This window comes from Natator depressus, chromosome 17 (assembly GCF_965152275.1).
Source record: "Natator depressus isolate rNatDep1 chromosome 17, rNatDep2.hap1, whole genome shotgun sequence".
In the NCBI taxonomy this organism is placed as follows: domain Eukaryota; kingdom Metazoa; phylum Chordata; order Testudines; family Cheloniidae; genus Natator; species Natator depressus.
In genome coordinates, this window is record NC_134250.1 from 16,551,059 (window position 1) to 16,570,651 (window position 19,593).

Below are 19,593 nucleotides of genomic sequence, written 5' to 3' on the forward strand. Positions count from 1 at the left end.
AAAAACCAGCTATAGAAATGGAACGTGAAATCTTGACCCCTCTCAAGTCCGTGGTTGTTTTGCTACTGACTTCACTGGACCAGGAATACATCCAGGCTCTTGGTTTAATTTCAGCAAGCCAGGACATCTCTCTAACCCCAGACAGGATTCAGAGGGATAGAGCCCCTGCGGTTGCTCTTCCATCAATTGCCAAACATCACACCAAAAGCCTGTCACGCTGTCATCTTTAAACTGAGCAGCAGGGTGGCAGCACACAATATGGCCCATCCTTGGGCCCTTCCAGAGCCCTCTGCAGCAGGTTAGCTATGCTGCCAAAGGCAGGAAGAGGTTAAAAGCCATGATTTTTCTTTTTTCTCTAATCTTCTTACTTGTGGTTCGTCTGTTATTGAAGGAAACAAGAGTGTGTGTGAGAGAACTCATGTTTCCTTACTTAGCTGACGTTGTAGGTTTGGTAGTTCAATGCTAGCATATGATCCTATTAGCTAGCACATGTTATTGTTTCAATACCGGTTTTTGTACCTAATGAAGTTGTGAATCTACCTTAATCCTAGAATAGATCAATGTGGTGGCACCATTTTGCAGTGCACTAATTTGCTCCTCTACCCTTTCTCATCTAAAACTCTTATTAAAGCCAATCGGTACATCATTTAGGCCCAAGCTCACAGCTTGTCGTTTAATTTCATGTTATTCTTTCTAAGGGCACTAGGCAGCTTTCCTGTGTCTCTGAGCCATTCTATGTTCTTGGGCACTATGGGATTGTGGACGATCATTATTGCTCCGAGGCAGCTATTTTTCACCTCCAGATTTCCTAACATGTGCAGAACTGGGATGCATAGAGCTCCACAGAGCCCACACAGCAGCTGGGATCAATTTCCTCCCTACGAGGACCTCTTGGGAAAAAAGTGTGAATGTGAAGGGTAACTTACAGTTTCCTCTGCTTGCACAGCTTCTTTTCCCGTTTAGTAGCTGGAAGAAGATCATCAAAATGGGTGACAGGAATTCAAGTGCCGAAAGAAAACAAAAGACTTAAGATGAGCTAAAAGGAATTTAGACACAAAGAGGAAGTGGAGAACAGCAATTCTGAAAGGATTTCAACCAGTGCCTCCATCAAACCTGCAGCCAAGACCAGGAAAGAGCGCTGGACTAAAGCGGATGTCCTCTCGGCCAACTGAGAGATGTTTTAACAACATCTGGAGGATTGGAACCAGGATCAGTCAAATTAATCCCTGGCCCAACAGCATGGAACGCAGTTTAGCCAAGCCATGCAAGTCTGTGCCCCACAAGCCACTCAGTAGTAAGCCTTAGAGCATTACTGTCTGTGGCATTCTCCAAGGGTCTGCTCCTTTGTGATGCTGAGCAGCCTCCATTCCCCATGACTTGCATAAGAGGTGAGGGTACTCGGCATCTTGCAGCAGATGCTGAACACCTCACTTCTTAGGTACTCTGCTGGCCCTCATTACTGTAGGGTCTGAGCACCTCACAACCTTTCCTTTACTGTCCCCCCAACACTCTTGTAGATCGGGCAGTGCTATTATCCCCATTTCACAGATGGTGAACTGAGGCCTAGAGAGACTAAGGACCAGATTTTGAAAGTAACTTAGGCCCTCAGTGGAATTTTCAAAAGCACTTTGACACTTAACTCCCCTTGAAACCAATGGGAGTTAGGTGCTTTTGAAAATCCCACTAGGCACCTCTCTGCATCTTTAAGCACGTAAATAATGTTAACAATCTGTCCTTAAGTGCCATGCCTAAGGTCACACAGGAAGTCTGTGCAACAGCAGGAAATCAAACCCTAGGCTATCTCCCTGACCAGCAGACCATCCTTCTTCTCACAGGATCAGCCGTAAGCTGGGCAAGGGCCACTTCTCCAAGTTTAGTACCACTGCTGCTTTGGGGTTCGAGAGAGAGAGAGAGAGAGAGAGAGAGAGAGAGAGAGCGCGCGCATGGGGTCAAACTCATCCTTTGTACAAATCCAATGAACTGAGTGGAATTCCACGAAGGAGGTATTTGACCCATGGTTTCCTTTAAGGAGTCATTTCATCTCATCTCATCTCTGACAACAGGTAGGTATACAAGCTCTGACCTTCAGGTGGGAGGTGAGGGTCCCCATATCCCATTGTCCTAAATGATCACAATGGCCAGACAGGTGGCTGCCAGTAGCAGAAGAAAGATCAGTAATGCCCAACTTTGCTTTGAAACCACTGGCACCATGCTTAGCACGGAGGACCTCCTGTCTACGACCTTTTGGAATGACCCACTGGGCCAAATCAGTGCAACTTCATTAAACTGCTGCAAAACCCACCCAAAGCACTGCCAAAACCCACCCATGATTACTTTGTAGCAGGAGCCCACTCTGGCACTAAGCAGTGTGGCTAGTTAATTACCCACATCTCCGAGTCAAACCAGCCTGGGGAGATCCTTTATGGCTCCGCACCACCGCAAGACAATGGATGAAACGCATCCATTGACTCGGAGATAGATTTGCCCCATTGCACACAGGTGCTGAACTGAGAGAGGAAGCGGCAGAACAGAGATTCAGGTGGGAGATGTGATACTGAATGCGAGGGCTCTGGGCCAGGTCGGAGATGCGTGGTATCTCCCGACATTAGAAGGCCGATGATGAATGAATCACAGAGTTGTAAAGGTCAGAGATGGTAAAGCTCTACTAGGTCATCGAGTCCAAAGCCCCTGCCAGAGGGAGAGTTGGCTAGGAAGGGAAAGTTTTAATCTCAGTGTAAACTGCACTGCTGAGCTCATCCCCACTGACCAACCACCACCAACGAAATGCCAGCCAGTCAGTGCTCTGCCTGATGTGGATCCTTTGCTGGAGGAGAACAGAGACAGAGTCAGGTCCAGCAGCCTGGCTGGTTGTGACTATTGGGCCGTACTGCTGCTGTGGTTGCATTCGTTTGCATAATGCCCACTCAGCAGCAGAGCAGGGCAAGTATGCTTTGCAAGGCTCCCTTGATTTACTGCAGGACTGTGAGCCCGTTATTGGGGGTCCCATGCACACACAGAACATCTCAATTTCAAAATAAGACTTCTTGAGCGTCTTGCTTTCCTAGTGAACAGCCACAGCCAAGTGCTTTTGGATTTCTCCCCCATCCCCAAGGCTATGAAGCTTTTCCTTCTACATCCTGCAGTCAGCTGCACTGACTGGGGTGGAGAGAGAACCCCAGGGCCCTCCTGCTGTGTCTCTCCCTGTGTAAGAAGCCAGGGATTACAAACTCCTGATCAATGGTTCCTTGCATCTGTTCCCACTGGCCCCTAGACAGCACAACTCCTGAAGGGGCTGTGCTGCCAGGGACTGCCCCTAGAACCACCCCTGAAAGCTTCCACAGCACGGATGAGTAAAAGTCGCAAGCCCACACGCAGGCTGTATTAACTTTCCCTGGTTATGTATGGCAGGGGTTAGAATCTGGAGGGGTCCAGGCAGATCCCCACCATCCGTCTTCCTCTCTACCCCATTCCAGCTCTACAGAGCCCTAGCTCTGTGCAGGGGATTGCACTGGTTGAAGGGAAAAGAAGGGTGCAAGCCGCACAGGTGGGAACTGCCTGCGAGCACCAGCTTCCCGCCACCCCCCATTTCAGTAACAGGAGTTGCATGTGAAAAGCAATACTCGCTATGCACACGGTGGGGTCGAGGCAAGTGACTCCCTGAAGGACTTTGTGTATCAGAGGAGAATGGGCAGCAGGAGCTCACGCTGCACCGAGTGCGGGTGGCAGACAGGTAACGCCTAGATCTCGCCTTCCCGCACATGCCCAGAAGAGAAACGCGGGCTCAGGCACCTGTTTTGGGACATCAGGCTCAGCTTGACACGGGGGAGGGTGCGGGGGGGGGTCATCTCTGCAATACTGAATGGCAGCAAAACCTTCATGCTCAGGCAACCCACCCGTGACAGTTAACTCCTGAGTAGGAGAGCAGGCACCATGCCCAGCGCACACTGGGACTGCAGGGAGATATGTAGCTGTTTGGCATAGGCAAGCAGACTGAGCAATGCAGGATTTCCTCATGCTGAAGGTTCCCCAAATTCAAGGCTGTGGGAGAAAGTCCTACCAGAATGCCGACACTTCATGCACATGCTCACAAGAGCCCCCAGCAGCATCAGTGAGGCCGCAGCCCAGAGCAGCTCCACTTGGCTCATTGCTCCGCTGAGGTCCAGCCTGAAACACATGCAGCAGAGGAGAAAAACGTTAACTGAACCTGTCAGCGCGTTACAGCTGTGTCAGCCACATGCACGTCTGTGGCTGGGAGGGTTTAAGCACAAACAAGACCTATTTCATGCCTGCTCAACAAGTCTTTCACACAAGAGCCAAATACTTCCCTCCCTTCACCACAGAGCCAAAAGTGCTTTTCAAAGGGGATCAAAGTATCGTCATTAAGTTGTGTAGAAGTTGCTTTTTCTTATTCCCCTTTCCCTGATCTTTGTGGTTAGATTGTGAGGTCCTCAGAGCAGGGACTCTCCTTAAGCATTTGGAAAGCATCTAGCACAGTGGATGCTACCTCAAATAATTCAAAATAATCATCATCCCCATTTTACAGATGGGGAAACTGAGGCACAGGGAGGGAAAGTGACTTGACCAAGATCACCCATGAGAGGTCAGTGGCAGAGCCAGGAAGATAATCTGGGTTTCCTGACTCCCAAGGCAACTCCCAATCCACTAAGCCACACTGCCCCCCCGCCATAATTTTATTAAATAAAAACCATCCAGGAGAGATGGCGATGGAGAGGCAGATAGTGTTTTCTAGCATAACAGACCTCAGAGGTGGGAAAGACCTACACATTAGGCCATCCAATTTTTCCCCCTGTTAATGCAAGATTGTTCTCTGCACGATATTCTCCAATATTTTTTCTGCATTTAAATGGCTCAAACCATGGGGCCTCCACGGCTCCTCCACCCCCTTAACAGAGTGCCTCGACAACAACAAATATTTCTCACTATTCTGCCTGGATTTCAGCCTTAAAAATGTGAAGTACTACATATCATTACCCTAGACTAGAGAAAACAGAAGGTCTGATTCTCCCCTGCCTTGACCTCTGTGAAGCGGGCGTAAAATGCTACCAAATCAGAGCTCTCCACTCTCACCACTGGTATCCTTCACCAGCCACTTTGCATAGGTAAAGGTTGGAAAAAATGCACCCAAGATGGCCCCATTACCACAGCATCCAAGCACTTCACAATCTTTAACGTATCCTCACAACCCCCCCTGTGGGGCAGGGCAGTGCTACTATCCCCGCTGTACAGATGGGGAACTGAGGCACAGAAAGATTAACTGAATGGCCTAACATCAGACAGGGAGGCTGTAGCAAAGAAGGAATTGAGGCCAAGTCACCTGACTCCATAAGCTGGCACTTCTACCACTGGGCCATCCACGCTCTCATGGGAACCCACAGGAACTAGGCCTTGGGTGAAGTTAAGGAAAGCACCATCCAGTACTTCAGGCTGATGATCACCTGGAGACAATGGTGCTTTCTCTCTGCCAGCAGCACCTAGATGTCAGAAAGAACAGCAGGAGCTGCAGCAGGTCTGTAAGGATTACTAGTAACCTCTCCCCATTAGAGCAGAGTTTATCGGCAGACAGTCTGCATTCAGCACACAGGTCCTGGCAAAGCCATCCGACTTTCCAGGCATGCACACAATGACTTGGAGACCAGCATGTCATTACAGATGACAATATTAATCCATATCAATCTGGAACCACTTGAATCCTCTCTGCTCATCTAGGATTGGATTAAAGCTCCCTCAATTCACTACAAAGTCATCTTTCACTGACAGTTTCCACATCCCTCTCTCCACCTTCTCAGTTCTTTCCGCCTTCATAGAGAACGTTGTGACATTTGCATGAGTACTGAAACGATTCTATGTCCGCAGTGTGCGGAAACCATTCCCGCCATAGCTTGCCTTCTAGAAGGCCGGGGTACGGACAGGCCCTTGCTTTTAGTACAGCTCTGTCCTACGCACACATACGCACAATGGAGGATAGCTTCCTGCAATCTCTTTTCCTAGGATTGACAAAGTGGGTGAGGTAATATCTTTTATTGAACCAACTTCTGTTGGTGAGAGAGATGAGATTTTCCCCTGGGACTGCAAGTCATGGCTAGAGCTGGTGACTTTCTGGTAGTTCTCCTAAGCAATACCCAAAGTTAGGGTAAAAACCAAGTCAGGGATATAAACCCTCATTCTTCAGGGCATAAGGAAATCACTAGCTCCCCATGCTTAGGAAGAAACTTCTCGTTTCTTAATCATAGCTCAAGCTTAGAACTGGGAGGTGCTAAGCACTTGGGCCGCTCGTCAGCAAAGGACTTAAAACACTCGCTTACTCTTATGTACACGAGTAGCTCAATGGCATTGGCCAGAAAGGATCCTGGACTAATTAGACCATTAGTCTGATGCTATATTTGAATACTGTTCTCACATTCTGTATTTATCTATATGCACTCAGAGACAGAGAAAAATAAGTCCCTCGGTTTTCTCCATGCGTGGTCCAAAATATTCCATGTTACAGACTGCAGCCGTTCAGGCAAATATGGTAGAGTTTTAATTTTTTTTTAAATAAAGGTTCTACGTGGGCCAGTTAAAATCTCTGCTCCCTGCAGCGGGCAGGGAGCTATTTAGGCTTAAAGGGCTGTGACTGTCCTTCGGCTATGCCAGGTTTTGCCCCCCTCAGGAAGGAGTGGGGGTTGAGGTGTCTCAGGAACAGGATTTTAAATCAGTAACTGCACGAGCTAGCTGTAAGAAGAACTGCAGGAGGAGAGTGCTCCCGCCACAGAGCCCGTGAGAACACTGTTGTCCTCGCAGTATATCGTCTTTTTCCACGGGAAGCCATAGCCCAGTGTCTCTTGTTGAGGTTTGTGCAGGAAACAGACCTAGTGAGGAAACAGCTACTGTGAGCAATCAACTGCACTCTGCCAAAGCCCTGAGGACTCCCCCTTCTTTATACCCTGGCCACAGCCGCCGCATCTTCATTGTATTCAATTCCCTTCACTTGTGTGTGCATCCATGTAATTTTTAGCTTATTCCTCTCTCTGTTGTACAGATTGCCATTGACCACCCCAGAGGTGGCTGCATTGCTGTGGCACTACAGGTACATAGCCTGTGAAGTGCTTCAGGATGCCCGGTACTATAGAAGCACAAGATGTGATTATCAATGAAGCCTCCAGAGTACAATGAAACTTTTAGGTCCTGGTCCTACTGATTCAAAAGGGGGGAAACCTCCCATTGGCATCAAGTGGTGCAGGATCAAGCCCTTGGTCTAAAGGTATTTTGGTATTTAGCAAGGTTACAAGGTGGCAAAATTGATCCCCAGACAGGCTATTGCTGTCACAACTCAATGTCACCACAACAAAATGTTAAGAACAGCTTTTTCTTACAAGACACCCTCCCCAAATCCCTGAAATTTCCCACTTCTGCAGTGTCAGAAATTGTTTGTGGACATAAAATCCTCCTGGAAAGCCGAGCCCCAAGAGCCCGGCGATGCTACATTCCATTATAATTCAATCCAAGCCCAGATAGAGGCAATTTGCACTCCTGAAATAGGGGTGGAACTGGTTTAAAAACTAACGAAACACCCCAAATCAGAAAAAAAAAAGTCCCCAGCCCAGATAAATGCATTATAAAAGCCCACTGGATGCCTGCAGTATGACCAGGTTCATGACTATGCAAGGATGGAAGCACAGTCTGACTCTTGGAATCTCCAGGTCAAGCAGACATCACGAGAGCTGCTGGGAATGTGATCGTGAGGTGTACAATGACTGTCCGTTTGTCTGTAGCGCGTTAGCCCCAGAGTGCAGAAATGCTGAAACACACAAGCCTCTCTCTCTCTTGAAAGATCTAATGGAAGAAGTTGACAAAAGGATTTACGACCCGGCAGGGCGAGGCCGGTAACATTTGCTCAGCGTTTGAGGAAAATAAACCAGCGGGATGTCTTTTTGAAAGGCTGAACTCTTCCTTCTCTGGCTGTCTTTGGGAAACGGGCAGGGAGGATCAACATCCTCAAGCAGCCACGTGTTTGTCTGGGTTTTCAACACACCACAGTTCAGGGGATTTCAGAGCACAGGGGGTTTTGGAGTGGGATAGTTTAGAAGATGAGGGCCATTTGCAAAATTCGACTGTGGATAGAAAACATGATTCCCTATAGTTTGGGGCAGCTCAGCTCCTTCTCTAGGGGTAACATTCAGAGATAGCGCTGCAGGCTTGGTCCATTTTAAAGTTTCTCAAGCTTCTCCTTGATCTGTCACATGTCCCCACACAAACAAGGAGACCTCTGTAAGTGTTAGGTAGCTGGAACCATTAATAGTCACTGTTCTAATGCTTAGATTTAAACATTGTAAGAGGCTGAAGAAGAGCAAGCAACCGTCGGTGAATCACACACTGCATGACAGTTCCTGGAAGAATGTCTGACCATAAATGATTATTCCATTCAGAACAGCAAGTAGTAGGGTGGATACACCACTAGTAGTTTCCATTCCATACCACCCCGTGAGGATTAAGCATACATTTCGGAGCAGGGCACTCAACTACAGCAGTGCGGGGAGTCTCTTTTTTCAAATACAGGGGTATTCTGCATAAACAAAGATGCACATTTTAATGACAGGTTTCAGAGTAGCAGCCGTGTTAGCCTGTATTCGCAAAAAGAGGAGGACGACTTGTGGCACCTTAGAGACTAACCAATTTATTTGAGCATAAGCTTTTGTAAGCTACAGCTCTTGCATCCGATGAAGTGAGCTGTAGCTCACGAAAGCTTATGCTCAAATAAATTGGTTAGTCTCTAAGGTGCCACAAGTCCTCCTTCTCTTTTTGCTCATTTTAATGGAGATGAAATAGGGAAGTTTTCAAGTGTCCTTCAGTCTATACTAGCTAGGTCCTGTGATCTGGGCTGCTATGGTTAAAGGCGTTTCAGTGGTTGGACATTACAACCTGATCCTACAGTTAGGTCCCCATAAAATCATTAGCATTGCCAACCCTCCAGGATTGTCCTGGAGTCTCCAGCAATTAAAGATTAATCTTTAATTAAAGATTGTGTCATGTGAAGAAAATTCCAGGAATATATCCAACTAAAACTGGCAACCCTAGAAATCATTATAGCGAAGCCAGCAGGGCTCTGTGAAGGCACCATATTTATCCTGATTGCAAGAGAAGGGTTGAAATTGGTCACCGAGGGAGTTCATAAACCTCATCTACAAAACACATGCTTCTGCCTGAGAGGCTGGTGTAAGTAGAGGGTCATCCCCCCCCCCTTCAACCTCCCCGCCCCCCCACACCACTATTTTAGATTATGGTTATGAAAGCCACTTGTATAACCCGCCCGGCTTTTAAATAAAATGTGAAGAATCAAGATGGTTTGGTGATTTGCTGGAGTAAAAAAATCAAATGGTTGGCTGATTGAAAAGCGTCACTCCAGGAATTAAAGCACGCATACTAAGCCTACGTGTAACACGAGGAACACTTTATTGGTACAGGAGTTCGGGTATACTACCACGGCAAAGCGCTCCTGGTGTGGATGCAGCTATGCCAGGAGAACCGCTCTTTGTACTGATATAGTAAAATCACCCCGCCCCGACAGAAATACACTGCACTGGTAAAAGCACTGTTTTGCTGGTGTAACTGTCTATGCCTGAGACTTCTGCCAGCACCACTCTGTTGGTCGGCGATCACACCCCTGACTGACAGAGCTATGCTGGCAGAAGCCTGTAGCATAGACAAATCCTTGCTAAACAGAGGCAGTACTCACGCCAACTCAGAAGCTTCTAATAGTTACAGAGAAAGACCCTTCCCTTTTTCCCCTCATCTATACTAGCTATTTCCCCAAAAATTCTAACCGATTTTAAAAACTATCAAAGCCCTAGGATAGGCCAGGCTCCAGCGACTGTTTTTGTAAGCGGTTTGTAGTTAAGCCTTCAAACCAGTTACAGAAAGCGATCAGGCTGCCAGAACTTCGTCCACACCAGTTCTAAAATCAGTTTGAGCTTTAGGGAAAGTCTCAGCAGCAAAGATAAGGCCTTACTGTGTATTTGTGCAGCACCCGACGCAAGGGGGCCCCGATCCCGACTGACACCTCTGGGCATTACTGTGACACAAATAGCAACATTGTCAAGGAAAACAGACTAAATTCAGCTCACAGTTCCCAAATGAAAAGGAGTACTTGTGGCACCTTAGAGACTAACCAATTTATTTGAGCATAAGCTTTCGTGAGGTACAGCTCACTTCATCGGATGCATACTGTGGAAAGTATAGAAGATCTTATTATATACACACAAAAAGCATGAAAAAATACCTCCTCCCACCCCACTCTCCTGCTGGTAGTAGCTTATCTAAAGTGATCACTCTCTTAGAGCTACTACCAGCAGGAGAGTGGGATGGGAGGAGGTATTTTTTCATGCTTTTTGTGTGTATATAATAAGATCTTCTATACTTTCCACAGTATGCATCCGATGAAGTGAGCTGTAGCTCACGAAAGCTTATGCTCAAATAAATTGGTTAGTCTCTAAGGTGCCACAAGTACTCCTTTTCTTTTTTCAGAGTAACAGCCGTGTTAGTCTGTATTCGTAAAAAGAAAAAAGAAAAGGAGTACTTGTGGCACCTTAGAGACTAACCAATTTATTTGAGCATGAGCTTTCGTGAGCTACAGCTCACTTCATCGGATGCATAGCATATCGTGGAAACTGCAGAAGACATTATATACACACAGAGACCATGAAACAAAACTTCCTCCCACCCCACTCTCCTGCTGGTAACAGCTTATCTAAAGTGATTATCAAGTAGGGCCATTTCCAGCACAAATCCAGGTTTTCTCACCCTTTTCCCCCCCCCCACACACACATACAAACTCACTCTCCTGCTGGTAATAGCCCATCCCTCGACTAACATGGCTGTTACTCAGAAAGTTCCCAAATGGAAACCAAAGGAGTTGCAGCCACTTAAACTTGAGCTGCATTTTGCTCATGTGTTTTCCAGATAGCCCTGAACAGATGTTCAAGTAGACCCAAGTATTTTGTGCCAAGAGAGGAGTAGATACATGTTAGCTGTAGATGGAACAATACAGATAATGAGTCCCTTCCAACCCTCCATTTTTATGATTCTATAAACATTTGAACTGGTACATTATTACTTTCACACAGATTTTTACCTAACGGATTCTGACGGATTGCATGACAATCATGTGATTTGCTGTTTTGTTTTGTGTTTTTAAGTAGGCAACCACTCCCCACCCCCCCAATCCACCCACGCTACCTCCTCCTGGAAAAAGAGCTGCCTGAATCTACACGTATGTCAAAGGGTACAAATAAATAAATAACTTGCTCCTGACATGGCACGCCATTTGGGTGTATGTTAAATATGCCCACCGTCATTGTCTCTCTCCATCTATATGCCGATATGTAACCAATTCAGGTGAAACACAACAGGTTAGTGCTTTTATGGCCCTTTATCTTTTCAAAGCTCTCCACACACCTTAGCTCATCCTGCAAAGTTTATTTTGCACAAAAGCCCTGAAATTGTAAACTTTGTAGAAATATACAGGAAAACCCCCTGCCTGAATTCATATGACGCTTTGTGTCCCCAATCTAGCAGCCAAAGGTGTAAGTAAAAACAAGATCCAATGGCTTAAAGGTGAAGATAGACAAAAAGGAAAAAAGGGGCAACTTTGTAACAGTGAGGTAATTATTCACTGTAGCAATTTACCGAGGGTTGTGACGAATTCTCTATCACCGGAAATTTTAAAATCAAGATGGGATGGTTTTTCTAAAAAATATGCTCTAGTACAAGCAGGAATTAATCAAGGAAGTCCTAGGGCCTGTGTAATACAGGAGGTCAAACTAGATTATTACAATGATCCCTTGTAGTTTTACAATCTGTTAATCTTATGTTTTGAGCATCAGGATTGAATTCAGAGCTAGGCAAAATAAAGAGGAGACAATGGCTCTTCATCTCAGATTTACAATGTCAAGGCCACAATCCTGCAATGCGCAGGTGAATCCTGTCACCATCACAATGCCCCTCGAAAGTCAATGGGGAACCATCCTCTGCCCACTTAGATCCCATTGAAGGATCAGGGCTAAAGGGCCTGATCCTGAAAGCAACTGATTGTTGAGGAGCGTTTGCTGTTGTTTAACCCCAGTGAAGCTGATGAGAGTAAGCACGGCGCTGGTAGCAAGTGTTTGCAAAGTGGTTTTAAAGAATTAGAACAATTTCCCACAAAAGGAATCCAGCACTGTATGTCAAATACATATTGTGGATGTCAGAGTCGTGGAACGGTTCAAGCAAGAATAAATTGACATAGCAAAGGAGAGAGCTAGAGCAAATGTAGAAGCTGCATAGAAAGAGTTAAGGAATCAGACAGCAGGTGAAATAAAACAGAATGACAAGGAGCCTCCAGTTATCAACTAGTTAATTCCTTAGAATCTTGTAAAGTGTGTTGACAGCCTCAGAAGATGCTAAGGAAAAGTCTATCACCTTCTGCATTGGAGATTGCACTCACATCAGAAAATAGCTGATAACTACCCATTACTTGTCAAGACACAGGCGACACTGAAGCCATGCTGTATGGTTAGTCCTCACCACAGCTCCTGGGAGGGATTCAGCGTTCGGAATGGCACACAGAAGTATTTTATTCCATATATGCGCTTATATTAACTTCTATGAGACAGAGAATGTGTCACAAAATTCTCTGATTATCCCAGATTTTGCTAACCTCCTGGGGCATAGCTCAATGAACCTAGATCTCAAGAACACTTTACACCGGTCCTGATCTTAAGAACAATTTGGCACGAAGAGGGTTTTATTTTTTTCTAACCAGAACTGGTAGATATTTCAAGGCATCCGTATGCACGAAAATTCAAACACACACAAGCCATGAAACAGGAGGAAACCCCAGTAAGTGTAATTACAGCTCAGACCTTTCATAGGGCTGGACTTCTGGGGGGGAAAACATGGCAGACAGCTGGAGCCCTGAAGTCAAGAGTCATACGCAGGAAGCTATGGCCCGATTGCTGGAGAGGACAGCTAGATAAGCCTAGCACATAACTTATACACAGGATCCTGTAAAACCTAGGGCTCACTGCAGATTTTATATTATAAAGGGCATAATAAAAATAAACAGCCAGGATCAACCAGCAGGAAGACAGGGAGGGGATGTAAAGCCACTTTTACGGTCTGACTCAAAAGCAGTGGAAGGAGCCGGTAGGAGTCTAAAGAAAAGGAGTACTTGTGGCACCTTAGAGACTAACCAATTTATTTGAGCATAAGCTTTCGTGAGCTACAGCTCACTTCATCGGATGCAAAGCTTATGCTCAAATAAATTGGTTAGTCTCTAAGGTGCCACAAGTACTCCTTTTCTTTTTGCGAATACAGACTAACACGGCTGCTACTCTGAAACCTGTCATTATGGTAGGAGTCTAATGGCCTTTGGAGCAGGCTCTTAGTGTGAGTAAAATGCTGCTGGGGAAAATATATTTTGGTACCTTCTTTGCATGGTGAGGCCGATCAGCTAATTTATGTACATTCCACCTGAACCCCCACCACACAGAGCGACACACAACAGAATGACAGTAGCCCAGATGCAGTTCTTCTTGACACGGATAATCCAAAGCTCCAAATGCCCTCCCAAAATCATTGCAGAATTAGGGCCTGATCCAAAGCTCAGTGAAGTCAATGGGAAGACTCCCACCGACTGCAGTGGACTTTGGAGCAGGCCCTACCCACTCCCAGCCAAACCCCCTTCTCTACCCATCTCACCTGTAGCATCAGCCAGTTCTTTGCAGCTTCCCCATTCTTCTCTATCTCCCCTCACGGAAGCAACCAGCAATACTGGAACAGGTTCCTCATGGGGACTGTAAGCAGGTCTCTGGTTTCCTGTCACCATCTGAATCACTAAACCCGACATCCGTTGCTGTGCTGGACAACCCCCTTTGGCTGATAAAGAAATCAACACACATTTTGACACACTCGTCTCAGCTGGCTCTCACTCAAACAGTTCATTTTGGGTTTGTTGGGCGGAGGGGGGAAGAGACTCAAACAAACCACACTAAATACACCTATTGCTAGAGCTTGTTTCTACGCTGAAATAGAGCTGCAAAAATTGTCTTTTGCCCCTAAACAAATCAGTGCCAGCAAATTATTACTCCTCGGTCAGCAAGTCAGTACCAGGAATTAATAGCTACACAATTCACTACAATTGTTATTATTCGTATTACAAATAGCATCTAGAAGCCCCAGTTGAGTTCAGGGCCCCAGCCTGCTGGCTGCCGTTTACACACATAGGAAGAGACAGTCCCTGCCTCAAAGAACCACCGGTCATCCCCATTTTACATATGGGTATACGGAGGCCCAGAACAATTGCCCAAGACCTAAGTTGCCGTCCAGTGTCTTTACCACATCCCTCCCTCCCAGCTTCAGCAGCACTTTCCAGATTGAAAGCCTGCAATTAGATCACAGTCATAGTTTATTCCATTGAACTTTTCTACAATGCTTGAAGAATTGTTTTGGATTTTTTGTTTTTTTGAAGATAGGGGTTCTGCTTAATGGCAGTGGGGAAGGACTTATGGCAGGGAATTTACTTACTGGCTCAGAACTTTTCCAAGGAAGCAGATTTTCGTGTTTCAGGAACAAAGTGTGCGCATAAATATAAAAAACCCACAAAAACCATACACACTGGATATACCATGTTGTAAAGCACGTTCCATTGCTGTACAGTATCTCCCAAATATGCAGCTGTGTTTGTATTATATGTGCTTTAATAATTACACACCTACTGGATGTTTTTCAGCAGATGGAGGGGTTTATTAAGCTTGACATTGAACAGTAATGGCACATAGTATCTGTCGTAACAACCAGGGATTTAGAGTAGCAGCCGTGTGAGTCTGTATTCGCAAAAAGAAAAGGAGTACTTGTGCCACCTTAGAGACTAACCAATTTATTTGAGCATAAGCTTTCGTGAGCTACAGCTCACTTCATCGGATGCATTCCAGGGATTTGTGCACACATTCAGCAGAAGGTGGCATTTTTCTATCACAATACCTTATTGAACCAGCTCCCCAGTTTTGGGTCAGGAATGCCGTTAGCCAGGTTAACATCAGAAAAAATAGAACTACATTAGCAAATACACGTGTATGTGTCATGGAGCGTGGGGGAGTCAGGGCCCTGCACCCCCCACTTCCGGCAATTCACCGTGACTCTCAGCCAGCCAGTAAAACAGAAGGTTTATTAGACAACAGGAATACAGTCTAAAACAGAGCTTGTAGGTACAGAAAACAGGACCCCTCAGTCAGATCCATCTTGGGGGGGTGGGGAGCCCAGACCCAGGTTCTGCCCCTCCTCCCCACCCCATCTTCCCAGCCAGCTCCAAACTGAAACTCCCTCCACCCCTCCTCTGGCCTTTGTCTCTTTCCCTGGCAAGGAGGCCACCTGATCTCTTTGTTCTCCAACACCTTCAGTTTGCACCTTGCAGGGGAGGGGCCCATGCCAACAGTTGCCAGGAAACAGGGTGTTGGCCATTCTCTGTGCAGACAGCATCACACCTGCCCTCTAGGGCTCTGCAACAATCACACCACCTAGATACTTAAGAAATGCATAGGGGAAACTGAGGCACCCACACAGCATTCAGAGAAAACATTAAGAACATTACCACTTCGTCAGTATGTACATGTGCAAATATATTTAAGTCTATATATAACTTTGATTTTGGGACAAAAAGTAGTTTTTTTCCACGTCTTTCAAAATAGCTACTATGCAAAATCCAGATTTGTGGAAGGCTACATTGGAAGCAGCATGTATGTTTGTAGATAAAGCGCCCTAGGAGCAGGGCATGGAATGGAGCATCGGTCTGCTTATTTATTATTTGATTATGCTGTGTTCTATTACGGGGATGGTACTGTGACCCTTCCCAAGGGTACGCGGGGCACCTCACTACCACCCGTCCTTAGCGCGAGGGAGCCTTGTCTGTGCCTGCCGGGGCTCAGCTCCGACTCTCCCAGCCACAGGCAGCACGAGCCCCCCCACCTCAGCCCACATGGGCTTTGCCGTCCCTCATGCACGTTAGTGACATACTCCAACTCCAGCTTCCTCCCAGCAGCCCCCCGCAAGGTCCACCTTCCAGTCCACTAAATACCCACAGCATTACCAGACCTGCTGTTCCCAAGGAAACAATCACCGCAGCTTAGTTACACCTTCGAACACAGCTCCACCTAATGCCATGCTTTGATTTGTTTGCAGAGAAAGCAAGGATACATTTATTTAAAAAGAACAGAGATGTATAGGATAGCAAACAAACATTGGCAAACAGTGCTACATAGAAAATCAAATCACAACATGCATTCTAGTGCCTAAACTTGACTAACAAGATGCCCCCTCTTGTCTAATAAGGCACTGTTTACCCAAAGTCCTTCTTGCAGCATTTTTCAACCAGGATGGCTGCTATCCTATTTCATAAGGCAAAGCCTGTCAGGAGCTTGTCTTCCCAGAAGTATGCCCAGGTGTCTCTCTGCACCCCTAGATATATTAGGCCAGTCCTTTGTTATATAAAACAGAGTACCTCCTCTGTTTACGTATTTCTTCTGAAACGTCACCATCTCTTCATTTGACTCACTAAGCTAATAGACTTCTGTGTAAGACACACAATACACAATGGTCAGCTAAGAATATAAGCATCTCACCTTCTCTCTGGAGGACTCTCCAGGCATGCTACAGGTCACCTGCCTTTAACTACAAGGCCTTAAAAACATAATTTCCAATATATCTACAGATCTCCTTACATATCATCCACATATACCTTGTGCAAAGGTCATGATGATCAGTGTGACATAGGCTTTCAGAAATCTTCACTACCAAACCCAGGGATCCCTGGGACCCTTATGCACCCCTGTGGACTCTGCCTGTTGGCATTAAGATACTAACTGAGGTTATTTACCCTAGTGCATAATTTTGGATGTGGTTTTGAGTAATAGCAGGGCAGCTAGAACTTTGAATATTTTTTTTCCTCCAAAATAAAATAAGGATTTTAATCAGAGCACTTAGCTATCGATCAGTTTATTAGGTGTTTTCCAGCGATTTTTCTCAAAAATATAGAATATTAGCTGTGCATTGCTATTTAATCTTAAACAACCTATTTCTAGTCCCCATTATTACAGGCCCAGTAAACACTGCATGGAGAGAAGTGAAGAAGTTATTTTACAAGTGTAGTCACCCAATAGCTATATGTTCTATAATTAGAATGAAGATCATGGCTAGTTTTCTCTCTTCTTCAATATTAAAAGCAGAAGTGTTTAATTCCATTTGTTGCTCCATTCACATTATGACTGTACGTGACAAGGAGAGATGACTTTTTTTTCTTCTTCTTTTTGGTAGTTGGCACACCGCTCTGTGGTCATGATGTAGGTGTTCTTTATACCAACATCCCCCTTTTCCACTAGTTTGCAGCTTGTGTGGCCATTTTCAGGTGGATAGCATAGGTTTGAAATGCCACTGCAATGGAATGGCAATGTTTTACAACCACACTGCCCAGAAGTAAATGACAACAGAAGGTGCCGTGGTGGAACAGACACTTGCTGGATTCAAGTGGCATGCATTTCCCCCAGTACTACAGGTAGACTCTTTTCCCTTGCTACATTGCTTTTAATTTTAGATACTGGGCCACTTTCTTAATTTCTAACTAACTTAATTATTTCAACAGTAGGGTCAGGTATAAAAGCAGACTATTTACCAACCATGACAGCTGCACCTAAGAGGCTAGTTTGCACAGTTGGAAGGTTCCAAGATGCTGTCTCCTCTAGTGTTCAGGTTTCAAAGTAGCAGCCATGTTAGTCTGTATCTGCAAAAAGAAAAGGAGTACTTGTGGCACCTTAGAGACTAAAATTTGAGCATTAGTGTTCAGCTACTTCTAGTCATCTGGACTTTGACTTGTGAAGAACCCAGGTGCCTTTAAAAGCAACCGGAAATGAGACGACAGCCTGGCTGCAACAAGGGAATAGGAAAGATGAGGCCTTGGCTTGTTCAAGTGTCCTACTCATCAGGACAGAGCACACACTCAAAGCAGGAGAGAAGCTAGCTGAATACTCTGGTCTTTGTAATACAAGACAAGATTTGGGGAGGGCTGGCAGCCTTCTTCCTGCCTGAGAGGAAGCTCGTGAATGGTTATTCTCTGGTGATATTTGAGGCTGCAAGACCAGTTAGTTTCCCCCCCGCCCCCTTTCTCTCTCACACACTCACAGTCCCACTGATTTGAGTTACGGGTACAAAGGAGGGGTGATTAAAAGCCAGTGGTAGAGCCGCATGCTGTCACCTATGGCAATAAATTACTTCGGCTACATTTATACTCGAAGCTGAGGGTGCGATTCCCAGCTCAAGCAGATCTACTCACGCTAGCTCTCAAGTCAAAAGTGGGTAGCCAGCCGCAGTAGAAGGGTCGGTGGCGAGCAGCGGCACAGGTTAGCAGCCCAAAGCGTGTACCCACGGTATCCGGATGGGTTTGTTCTCAGGGTGGCTAGCCTGTGCTGTGGCTCTCCAGGCCCAATGCTACCGCAGCGACACTTCTTGTTGTCGTGGGCGAGCTCGCTGAAAGCTAGAGCGAGTCACGTCTATTTGAGCTGGGAAGCACAGCCCTCACTCACACCGTAGACCCAGCATCCGATGCCAGCTGAGACTCCATTACGCTTTTAAAAATGTATCCGTTTCAGGTTTTTCTAGGCAAGTTTATACAGGTTGCTCCTTTGGGCCAGTGCTGCCTTGTACACAGTGCTCCACATGCCAGTTCACATCACCTCTGTATTCTGAGAAACTATTGATGTGGGGAGACTTCTAGAGGCACTCATCGGACGTAGGCACCCAACTTGTATTTGTGCCATTGAAAATGCACCCTCTATGGGGTGGGAGAGCTAAATGATTCAAGTGTGAAGGATTTTAATTTGCAACCACCTTGCCTTGGAAGGTTGGCTGACACCCCTAATATGCCATATAGAAAGAGGGATGACAGATCAAAGTCTCTAGCCCAATTAGCTTGGAACAGAGGTTACAACTGCACAGGCCTCAGCTAAAGAAGAGAGAACATTTCCCACAGTCCACCCTTCTCACTGCCTTAATGCTGTAGGTCTGACCTTACCGTGGCTGTAACTGAAAGTGGCTGAAGATGTACGCTATGCTACCACCCAGTGGAAAGAAGACCTAAGTACAAAATAAAGACTGTAGCAGGCCTTTATAGGAGCTGAGTAGCAATTTGACATGAAAATTTACCCTGGCACATAATTTTAACCTTCCACCTTATACTTACAAATGCTACTGTACACCACTTAATGTTAGGATGAATCTGGCAAAGGGTATTCTCATGCTAGTGTTCACTTTTTATGGTCAAGACAATCATTTCTAAATTGGAACACAACCCTACCAAGGGTAGAATGCTTTATTTGATTGTTTACAGCAATACAAGTTACACATTTGTTACAGTAGAGATATTATTGCAGGAATTTATAGAGATACTTACTGATTTTGGTTAAATTTAGAATAAAGAGGCAGCTCTCGGGAGCAAGGTGTGCACAAGTCATCCAGTCTCAGATACCACTCTGGACACTAACCTGGCTGAAAACCAGTAGGCAGAAACAACTTGAC

At 45.8% G+C, this 19,593-nt stretch overlaps 1 protein-coding gene across 1 annotated transcript in view; it reads right to left on the reverse strand.

Moving 5' to 3' along the window:
- Window positions 1-17,705, reverse strand: part of LAT2 (linker for activation of T cells family member 2) — a 37,599-nt gene extending 19,894 nt beyond the window's left edge. The window contains exons 1-4 of the mRNA XM_074974646.1: window positions 17,700-17,705; window positions 5,336-5,492; window positions 4,058-4,164; window positions 927-966 (exon numbers count right to left, since the gene is read on the reverse strand). Coding sequence (XP_074830747.1) covers window positions 927-966; window positions 4,058-4,145 — 128 coding nt within the window. The 5' untranslated portion in view covers window positions 4,146-4,164; window positions 5,336-5,492; window positions 17,700-17,705. The remainder of the gene's footprint in view (window positions 1-926; window positions 967-4,057; window positions 4,165-5,335; window positions 5,493-17,699) is intronic.
- Window positions 17,706-19,593: the final 1,888 nt, after the last annotated feature.